At 54.3% G+C, this 11,000-nt stretch overlaps 1 protein-coding gene across 1 annotated transcript in view; it reads right to left on the bottom strand.

The window, feature by feature from the left end:
- ABR (ABR activator of RhoGEF and GTPase) overlaps window positions 1–11,000 on the bottom strand; it is a 218,876-nt gene that overhangs the window by 4,559 nt on the left and 203,317 nt on the right. The window contains exons 17-21 of the mRNA XM_019650398.1: window positions 4,751–4,810; window positions 4,382–4,491; window positions 3,507–3,646; window positions 2,281–2,415; window positions 1,213–1,318 (exon numbers count right to left, since the gene is read on the bottom strand). Coding sequence (XP_019505943.1) covers window positions 1,213–1,318; window positions 2,281–2,415; window positions 3,507–3,646; window positions 4,382–4,491; window positions 4,751–4,810 — 551 coding nt within the window. The remainder of the gene's footprint in view (window positions 1–1,212; window positions 1,319–2,280; window positions 2,416–3,506; window positions 3,647–4,381; window positions 4,492–4,750; window positions 4,811–11,000) is intronic.

The raw sequence follows: 11,000 nt of genomic DNA, 5'->3' as shown, positions 1-11,000 counted from the left end.
CAGGGGTCCAGATGTTGGAACAGACTGTGCCCAGTTCCCAGGGTAGAAAACATAATGAATTTTCCCTTCCCACTCCTCCTCTGTGTGTCCTCCCCACAGTGCTCGCCAAACTATGTGGGAATTGGTTGGGGCTTTGGTCCTGGCCAAACCAGAGGGAAAATGTCTCATGATGGGAAAAACAGCGTTTCCAGGTCTCCGCTGGCCCTCCTGAGCCTGGCCTGGCAGAGCCACTGCTGGGAGCCTGGGCCGGAGGGCTGGAGTTCAGGGAGGACCTGGCCCACAGTACTCGGCGACCCAGTCCTGGGTGGCAGATTTACGGGACACCCGGGGACTTTTCCTCCCCCACTCCTACCCCAGACCAGTCCTAGGCTCAAAAGTGAGTGATAAGGCTACCTTTGGGGCTCGTTTCATTTTGAACTATGCTGCAGGCATCAACGAGTAGCTCCTGGTTTGACCCGATTAAAGAAAGAGTGTGGGAGAAGGTGGGAAGGGGCTTAGCTTAGGATTTGGGAGATGAGGATTCTAAGGACAGAGCCCTGCTAAGCACAGCAAGTCCCTGCTGGGCTGGGGACTCAGTTTCCCTATTTATCTGTTAGATGAGGTGTGGTCAGGACCAGAGGGTTTCAAACTTTTTTGCACATGACCCACAATAAAAAACACACTTTACATTGTGAAGTACACATGGGTGTACGTAACTAAACAGGAAAACAGGAGATGCACGTGTGCTTACTGCCTGCAGTGCACCCTGATGCTGTCTATTCCTTCCATTTAAAATATGCTAAGTTGGGGCCAGCCGAGTGGCTCAGTTGGTTAAGAGCTCGCTCAAGAGTGTGAGCTCTGAGCAACAGCGGTTCGATGCCTGGCCCGAGCTGAGCTGCCACTGAGCTGCCAACAGGTGGCAGGATGGCTCAGCTAAAAAAAAAAAGAAGAATATAAAATATGCTAAGTTGACTGACGGACCCACAGACTATAAAGCCCATCTATACTCCTTGGCTGTAACCCTGCCTTTCTAAGCATTCTATGGCCAATATTTGAGGTTGCTCTTAGGACCCAAATATTTCTCAAAACAGAAGACTCTGAGTGCAAGAATATGAAGAGCAAACCCTCATCCTGCTATGGATGGCCCCGCAGAGACCTGCACCCATGAGGAGGTGGGCCCCACAGCAGGTGTGTCTTCCCCAGCAGGGGCCTGCCTGGGCAACCTGCCCTTACCTTTTCAAGTGTTCCAGCAGGAAGAGGAAGGTGATGAGGTTGGGGTCGGGCAGGGAGCGGAGCAGGTGCATCATGCAGTTTTCCTTGGCAGCAGGGTCTGACAGGGCTGTGGAGAGAAAAGGGGTTAGGGTGAGGCTCGGCTCCCGAGCAGGGAGACCCTAGTCAGCGCCCCCTAGTCAGGAGGCTGTGGGACCCTAAGGAAGAGACCAGGCTGCCTGGGGTCAGGGAAACGGACCCTGCAGGGAAGGGCTGGGTATCTTCCCGAGGGTGGGCTATTAACGGCTGGCTCCTACAGGAGGCCCCACCCACAACCTGTACCTCAGCCAGGAGGCAGGCTTGTGGGGAGCAGACACCCTTCCTCCCCTCACTGCATACACCTTTGCAACTGGTGCCATTCTACATCCCCAGTATGCAAGGCTAAGTTTAAGGCAACGATGACACTGGCGTGAATGTTTTCTCTTTCTCCACCTCCAAGGCTGGAGTACGGCAGTGAGCTGACCTCCGTGGGCACACTCCTCATTTCCTGTGTTGGCTGAAGCCCTGATCTGCCCCAAGAGAAGAGGCAGGAGGGATGCACCCAGGACCGGACATGGCCCAGGTAGGGGGAGGCCAGAGCCCCACGAGCCAGGGCCCTCAGCTGCCTTCCCACCTATGGCACAGGTGAGAGATGAGAGAGTACTCCTTCTGGAAGGCTCGGCACCAGCCATCTCAAGTGCACACCAGCGCTAACCAGGCTTCTCCTTGGCTCTGGGGTGCCGACCCCTGACCACCCACCTCCGGGTAGATTTCCCTGGACAGCCAGGTTTCCAAGCAAGAAGGTCAGTGTCCAAGGAGGAAGCACAGAGGGCAGCCCATAGGACAAGGGGGAAGAGAGGCAGGTGAGAGAGGGTCCAGCGTCTGGCTCAGGCCCCAGCAGGCCACGCCTCGCCCCCGCTGGCCATTCAGCCATGTGCCCTGGTGCACTGGGCAGATCAATGAGCAAGGGAAGCCACAGGCTCTTAAGTAGCCCTTTCCTCTGCTGGTCGGGAGGCCTGGCGCAGCCCAGCCCTCAGGTCCCCAGAGCCTCACCAATGCCTTCCATGAAGGCAGGGTAAAGTCGGTCTGTGAGGAGGGGCTCGGGCAGCTCCCGGAAGTAGAGCTTGAGGGTGCCGGCGATGGCATTGATGTCCATGTCACTCAGCATCAGCAGGATGTCCTTGTTATCTGTAGGGGAGGTGCGAGGTCAGGGGCCACATGGGCCTGAGCCACCTCTCTCCCACGCAGCCCTCAGCAGGCTGGGCAGCTCTATCCCATCCCCTATCCGTCCTTCACCCGCCAGCAGTGCCCCCACCCACTCCGTCTCTGGTCTGGTCTCCCCCAGAAAGGCAGGATGCAGGTAGTGCCCACAGGTGGTCCGTGACTCAGCTCCGTGGGGGAGGGCAAGGGGAGCACAGTTCATCAGCTGGAGTTTAGGATCCACATTCGTGCCACGTGTCACATACCCTCCTTCCTGGTGGAGTCTCCCTACCGGTAAGCTCTTCTCCGGAAGGCATTGTACATTTTTTACACTGAAAATCACTTTCCGACAATGCCTCAGCTTCCAGGTTGCACAGAGGAGCCGCGCGTCCACACGTCCCCAGCCACCCCCCACGGGCTTCCAGAACACCCATGGGCCCCTTCTCAGTTCCCGTGGAATCAGCACTGCCTGGCCAGTTCCGGTTTCCTGACTACCAGAGATGCTGCAGCTGCTGCTGCAGCCTGAATTCATGAGATGGGAGAAGGAAGAGCCAGAAAGATCAAGTCCACTACCGAGGAGTGTGCAGCCAGAGGCGGCTAGAGGCGGCAACGCCGCTCCCAAAGGACACTTGGGGCCCTGGAGACAGCAGAGGGGAGCCTTTCCTTTCCTTGCAGCCCCTAGGTACCCAGGAGCTAGCAAGACAGCCAGGAACTCAGACTCCAGAGTCAGAAAGATCTGAGTTTAAGTCAGGCTCAAAACCTACAAGCTGGGTAGTCCTGGGCAAGTGACTTGGCCTCTCTGAGCCTGTTTCCTTATCTGTAGCAATGGACAAGAAATCAGAGGGGAGGGGGATTACAGGAGAAAATGCAGGAAGAGCCCTTGCTACAGGGACTCAAAAATGGTGCACCCCATGCCACTGGATTTGTAGTTGACAGACCAAGGCTCCTCTGACATCGGCTAGTTGGGGCCTCTCCATGGAAAAGGCCCTGCCGGTTCCACTGGGCTGTCCTACCCCCTCTATGAGCCTGCGGGAGCACCCTCTCCCCGCTGCCGCCCGGGCTGGGCCTCACACACTCACTGGCATCAAAGACGGCCTTTAGCGCCTGGATGTCCGTGGCCACCCCTGATATCCGGTAGATGCCGACCTCCTCGATGCCCCTCTTCTCCACCTCCTCCACACACTGCCGGACGATGTATGGCACCTTGGAGCGCTCCCTCCTGGAGGGGGAGAGGGAGAGCATGTGAGGGAGGGTGGAGGGAGGCCTCCCCAGCGACAGCTATGTAGCCCCCTCCCCGTGTACCTTGGCCTTGAAGAGCTCTAGCCTCTGGGATCAGGAGGTAGGGAGCAAGGAAAGGGCTGAGAAAGACCACGCCGTCCCCACCCCACACAGCCCGCCCGAGACCCATGTGCTGAGGGACAGCAAAGGACAAAGGTGGGAGGAAGTTTTGGGAGATGAGCCCAAAGACGCTGAGGACAGAATGTTCCTTAGAACAGAGGTGTCAGGTTCAAATGTTATGGAAGGCCCAGCAGGTAACCTACTTAAGAGATGTGGGTCAGGTCCTGGAGGTGAGGGGATAGTGGTGAGCTGAGGATGCACGCCCTGTCCCAAAGGGCAGCCAGCCACCCTTGGGAGTCTAGCCTGTCACTGCCAAGTCAAAATGCGGGCCTACAGTTGTCAAGTCTTCCCATTGATTACGAGAAGCTGACGGGCTAGGATTTTCACATGCAATCTCCCAGTGTTTAAATGCTGGCTCACTTATTCCTAAAGCAGTATGTGAGACAGGGAATACATCTCTGGCGGGCCACGTTTGGCCTCTAAACTGGCCATCATGACTATTAAACTGGAGGGTGACTGATTAGGGGCCAGAAGCTGTCAGGGAGGGCTGGAAGACAGGGGCTGGCAGGGACCCAGGCCGCGAACGCCAGCATCGGACACCGGAGGCAGCACCTACTTAGTCACCACGCTGATCTTCACACCAAAGACGCCCGTCTGCTTCTTGGATGGGGTCCGCTTCAGGCTCATATCTCGGCTGGTGAATTTCATGGAGAATTCCACTTTGATCTGGTTGGGGGTGAGGCAGGGCATGAGTGCTTGAGGAGTGCTCCCCAAAACGAGGGTCCCCCTCCCCAGGACTGCAAACAAGGCCCATCTCTAGCACCCAGGGGCTCACTGAAACACCTGCAGGGTGGGAGTGGGAAGGGTGTAGGCAGAGGAGAGGGACTGAGCTAAGGGGACAGGGGCAGGACAGCACCCTGAGGACATCAGCCGGAGGCTGGGCTGCCCACCCACTGTGCAGACATTCCCCATCTCTCCGGCTCACCCCGTTCATCTCTATCACGTCTGTGTGCCAGTTCTTGGTTTCTACAGTTTGTGGATCCAACTGTGGAGAGAAAAAGAAAGAGAACATGAGTGAGGAAGAGATGACAGCTCTGAGACCAAGCCAGGGCTCTCTCTGCTGGTCACCAACTGCTCATAGGCTAGAAAAAATGGTCAGGAAGGCAGAATGGGGGCCTGATGCTCATGTTGAAATCAACCTTTCAGGGTGGCTCCAGTCTCCAGCCCCTCCTGCCCCGGCTAGTGAAAGATGCCCTCCACCCTGTCCCACTCTGTGTAGGAGGGAGGGCATGCTGGTAGGCACTTTTGCCCATCACATCATATTCACTCCTGACCACGCCCCTGTGAGATGGGGTGATCACCCATTTCACAGATGCGGACACTGAGGCTCCCAAACAGTAAGCAGCTTGCTTGACCACCTGAACTGGAGTCCACAGGAGAGGAGATAGCCAGTGCTGTGGGGGTGCTGAATGGGAAGCAGTGCAATGTAGAGGCGAAGGGCCCAGTCTCCGGAGTCAGGCTACTGGGTCTGAACCCCAGCTCCGCCGCTTCCAGTTGGGGGACCTTGGGAAGTTTTAACCTCGCTAAGCCTCATTTGTTTCATCTATTCATTGTGCCAGTAACAGAACCCACCTCATTGGATTGTTGTGAAGATGCAGTGAGATAACTTGGGGTAAGTGGCTGGCCCCCAAGGAAGCTAACATTCTGCGACTGTGACCCCCCAAATTGGGCAGGAGCCGCAGGGAGGAGGGGACAGTAGGGGAGGCTTGGAGGCATCTCTCACAGGGGACTAGACAAGACTCCGTTTCTCTAACCCAGTGGCCTGCAAACTGTTTTTTCTTGTGCACCCACAAAATAATTTTGAAAAGCTATGCACTCCCCGGCACATTTTTAAATCAACATCTGAATATTTCCAAAGCAAGTTTAAATAGTTGCAAGGAATAGAATTTCCAAAACAATGTAAATATTTACATCTTAAAATAAAACTGTTACCTCATTCTTTTAAATGTGTTCAGTGAAATCCAAATACCATAGTGATTTGATACCCACCATCATCCACTTAAAAAAGACATGAACAAGCTCTTTTTTTCCCTTGGAGAAACCCTGAATTGTGTTGTTTTTTTCTCCTTGAATTTATGCTTCTATTCTACTTCTCTCAAAGAATGTTGTCCTAGTTTGTATCTTTCTAGTTTAAGGTCTTTTATTCATCACCCTATTCTATTTTGCTTCAACAAAAATATCTGTATAAATGGAAATATCACTAAGACCACAAGGCCCCAAAGATACAAAACATATTGTTTTAGTTATTACAATGTGTAGCAGCAGTACACAATCAAAAAAATTAACCAACACATCACAAATTTTAATATTCGGCGACAAAGTACCCTCTTGGTGGAACTGCATCTCTTAAAACACTTTTCTGTTTTAGTTCATGTATGTATATGAATATCATTTTTTGCTAGGCTGAAACAGGGCTCAGCATCAATTCTGTTCTTAACTGTTTTAGTGTTTTTAAAGATGTAAAGCATGAAACATCTTGTTCACATAAATAAGTAGATGGGGCTGAAAACAGTTTTATTCTAGCAATGGTATGCCATTTTTAATCTCTTTCCTCGTTACTTGCCTTAAATTGCATATATACCTATTATCAAAATTTCTTTTAAATGACCTCTCAGCTGACAATTTCCATCAGTTTTGCAGAAAACAAAGAACGGGAAAGGACTTGGGAAAGGACTTGTAACCCGGCCATTAGAGTCTTTCACTTTCTCAACACCTACACCAACGTTGTAAGCGGGGCGTCTCTGCTGGCACCCCAGGAGGTCTCTGCAGAGGAAGAGGGGTGAAGGTGAAAGCCCTCACAGCAAGATCGCTTTTTGGCAATTGCACCCATGGAAGTTGAGGATCTGCAATTGACTCTCTTAAAACTCTCCCTGCCATGTACCCCTGGGGAAGTCTCTGCACACTCCAGGGACGTGTGCACCACAGTTTGAACACTGCTGCTCCAACAGGCCCCCCCATCACAGAGGAAAACTGGATCCGGGTCAGCCCAGGGTGGGCTGGGCCCTGGGGCTACCTAGAGCTCGAGGTGACCTGCTGTCACGCACATAAGCCGCTAGGGACAGGTGGCACCCAAGCATTTGATGGAGTGTGGGGTCTGCATCTGGGCCAGCTTTGGCCCAGGCCCAGCCTTCAGCAATTAGTTCCTGCCCAGAGGAGGGATGGAATTGCAAACAGGAGAAAAGAACAGCAGTGTGGCGAGAACTGAGCACCCCACGACCCCACCCAGTACCCCCTCATACACACAGGAAAGCGTGTGAGACTTACCAGCCTGGCTTGGGGCCAAGTGTCCTGCTGGGTCCCCAAGGAAGCCCCAACTTTGGCCTCACTTTCCTGAAGCCTCCCCCCACAAACTTCTTTTTGTCCCAAACCCTCACTGGACCTTCCTCCCATCCAGAATGCTGGATCTTGGACACAGGGCCTGGGTCTGCCCCCAACCCTGTCCCCCAGCAGTGGCCACCTGGAGTACGGACATCTCAGCTGCTCTTTGTCGATGGAGGAAGATGCCACCCTGGGGACACACATTCTAAAGTGACCACCCCCTATTTTTTTCCCTATCATGTTCTCATAAGTACTTTTTACCTCCCCCCCCCCACTTACAGTTGACACTCAATATTGTCCTATATTAGTTTCAGGTATACAGCATAGGGGTTAGACATATAATTTACAAAGTGAAGCCCCCGATTCGTCTAGTACCCACCTGGCACTAAACATAGTGATTACCATAGTACTGACTCTATTCCCCATATTGTATTTTACATCCTCATGACTATTTTGTTGCTACCAATTTGTACTTCCTCATCCCTTCCCCTTTTTCGCCCAGCCCCCCAAATCCTTTCCTGTGATCACCCCTTTTAATGCACACCTTTCTCTCTGAGTCAGCATGAACCTGAGGCCAATTCTATGGTCCTGGCAAAGTATGGCGATTGAGTCAGGCCGATCTGAGTCCAAATGTTCGCTCTTCCACTCAACTACGTGAATTGGGGCAAGTCCACTTAACCGCCTTGAATCTCAGTTTCCTTGTGGGGGTGTCCCTACCTACCTCAGAGGGTTGGTATGAAAAATTGTAACAGCAAATGACCTATTGCGATCATCTCCTAAGTCTGGCACTATTATTATACACCTTTCATATACAGCATCTCAATTATTCATCATAAACAGCTTGTGAGGTTTAAGCCTTTATAGCTTCTCCCATTGTACAGATGTGGACATTGAGGCTTAAAGAGAACATGGAACTTGCCCAGGGCCACACATCTAGAAAGTGAGAGCTGGGGGACAGAAATCAACTCTCCCTGATTCACCTGCTCTGCGAAACCTGCAAGATAACGTGGAAAGCCCCTGGCCTGGCGTCTGCACCTCTCAGAAACCATGGCGAATGCTGTTACCATTATTTATGTAGAAAGGAGACATCAGGGCTCCTGGTGCATGGTCTGGCACCATGGGCAGACCTGGGAGCTGGCAGGCTGCCGCCAGTACAATCCCGTTCCTTCCCTCCCCACTTCTTCTGTTCTAGCTGCTAGGTAAAAGCCCCACATTTCCCTGGGAGCATCTGAGATAGGAAAAGCAATTCCTGATGCTAAGGCCCAGTGCTAGGCCTGCTTCTTCCAGAAAGCCTTCCTGGATAACTCTAGTTCCCCTCTGCCCCTTGCTCTAGACCCTGTCCCCCTGCAGCCTGCCGGTACCATTTGCTGTTGTTTCACATGTACCAGCCTGTCCGAGGCCAGGTCTGGGTAAGGTGGCCCTTTTGAGTTTTACTGGGAGTCCCCACCACTGCCATATTCCTGATCCCCTCTACAGGTGTGCCCTGGTACCCACACAGGGAGGCCTGCCCAGCCCCTCGGCTGCCCAACAATGAAGCTCTGTCTCCCAGGAGGCCAGCAGTCTCCAGAAACCAAGTCTATTTCAGGATGTCATTTAAATACAGAGAAGGGAGGGTGAGGAATGGAGAGGAACATGGCACATTTTCCAGAGAAATGATGCTGCCTGAATTGCTGTGGCTATTTATAACCCCTGGGAAATGTGGACTCTGCTATTTCCTGATTAGATTAGTGCTAGGGGCAGAGGAGCCAGCCCCTGGGAGGGCAGTGGATGGGGACACCTGACCTCTCTCAACCTCCAGTCCCAGCACATAGCTGTCAACCACTGGCCCTGCAGAGCAGGCATCTGGGGGACGTCAGGTCACCTGAGGGAGAGAGGTAGACGGGGCTGCAAAGAGCCAGGCTAGGGGAGACCCCCAAAGGGCCCCTCCTTCATTATATAGGTAATACACACACAGTGGGGCTCCCCCAAGGTGGGGGCCAGGCAGCAGACAGAAATAGACCACAGAACATACTGAACGAGTGGGCCATACAGCCACTGGGAGCAGCTCAGTCATGTCCTTCTGCCTTTGCACTTGGACTTGGTCAGGTCATGTCTGCATATTCAGACCTCTGTCTCCCAGGGAGAATCAGCTGACCGGAGAGAACCACCAGGCCCCTTGCAACAAAATCTTGGCCCCCTGCTGGGAATCCTGCATCCCCACCTGAGAGTCTGCACCTAAGGAGACAGCAGATTCTCAGGGAGGGTCGGGAGGTGGTTGGGGAGGCCATCTCACCGGTTGGACCTCAGCAGCCTCATGTTTAGGACAGAAACCACCCCAGCAGTCTTGCAGTGGGCTGAGAGGGTTTGAGGACCTGAGGGCAGGGGAAAATGCTGCGTGTCCAACTGAGCATCCTCCTGTGGTGGGTACCACCTTCATGTTGGGACTGTCCGCAGGGGTCTCCTCTGAGAGGTTTGAGCCCCCTCTCCCCAGCCTGGAGCAGGTGAGCGGAGCACTTTCCTTCCCTCTGGCTTGAGGGCTGTTCATGGCCACCTTCCAGTGCTTGGGATTTCAGAGGTAGCTGCAAGTCTGGGGTCCCTATCCTGCTCCCCCTAAAGGTGACAGGGCCCACATTCAAACCTGGGTCCTTCTGATGGTAGGCCAGTCTTCCCACTATGCCACAGGCCCTCAACCACCCAGCTGGCCCGAAAGTCTTCTGGTGACTTCTGCTGCCACCCCTTCACCCTCACATGGGCTACTTCAATCTACACTAGGGGCCTGTGGTGGCCCAATCTACGGACAGTGGGGTTAACCAGTCAGAACCAGAACTACGGGCTCCGTAGAGGGAGAGGCACAGGCACAGCCCAGCAATTCACGTGCTACTTTGGGACATAGCAGCGGGCACCTCTGAATCAGTCTTCACCAGGGTCCCCAGGGCTCCGAGGCCTCCACGTCCCTCTCCACAGCCCCTCAATGCGGAACCCCTTTCCTCAGCCTCACTCGGTCAATTCCACAGCACAGGCCCCAGAGGGCCCGAGAAGCGCACCTCCCTGGCACAGCCTTTGTCCGACCTCCTGTCCCTCCTCTGCCCTTTCCTTCACTCCGGCAACTGCTGTCCCCTGGGCTCTCTGAGCCCAGGGTCTGGCACCCTGGGCCTGTTCTGCGTGGTGGCGTGGACTCCCCCTGAAGCCCAGAGTTGTTTTGAGGGCTAACAGAAATGAAGTGTGTCTTAACAACAAGGACAGTAAATCCAGGATACTGAAGTTGTCATCCTAAGAGGTGCGCAGGGTACTGAACGCAAGGCAGAGCGATGGGCTGTGATCAGACCCTGAGCCAGGTGTCTTGTCTGACTTGGGGTGGGGAGGTGGGGGTCCACTTCCTGTGGCTCCCAGGCCAGTGACCACGGTGGCGATCCTGGGCTGGCTCCCCGCTGCCCTTCCCCAAGTGCGTCCACATGCTCTGGCCTGGGTTCCCTTGGGACACCAAAGCCAGCCTGTCATTGGGACAGACCACAGGCGTGAGAGGCATGGTGGGGATGGCAGTGGGGGGGAACAGGGAGCTGCCAAGAGCCTGCCTCTCCTCCCTCTTGGGGAGGGTACTGGAGGATTCTGTCAACGTGGCCACTCGGAGAGAAACAGGGCGAGGCAGGGCAGAGGAGGAGGTGGACACCAGGACCTATAGTCTAGCTTCCAGCTCAGCAGCTGGGTCAGGGGAGACCAGGGTCAGGCTCAGGAAACTCACCCATCTTCCCAGAGCCCCGCTCCCTCCAGGCCAAGCAAGCTCTGCCCCTCCAGCCTTCACCTGCAGGGTCAGGCACCCACTCCCAGGCCAGCCAGACGGGCTTGTGGAAGGCACCAGGATGAGGCCGCTTCGCCTCAGC

Source organism: Hipposideros armiger, unplaced genomic scaffold (genome assembly GCF_001890085.2).
Source record: "Hipposideros armiger isolate ML-2016 unplaced genomic scaffold, ASM189008v1 scaffold_141, whole genome shotgun sequence".
Lineage (NCBI taxonomy): Eukaryota > Metazoa > Chordata > Mammalia > Chiroptera > Hipposideridae > Hipposideros > Hipposideros armiger.
The sequence above is the reverse complement of the archived record's forward strand: the minus strand, read 5'-3'. Positions and strand labels throughout refer to the sequence as shown.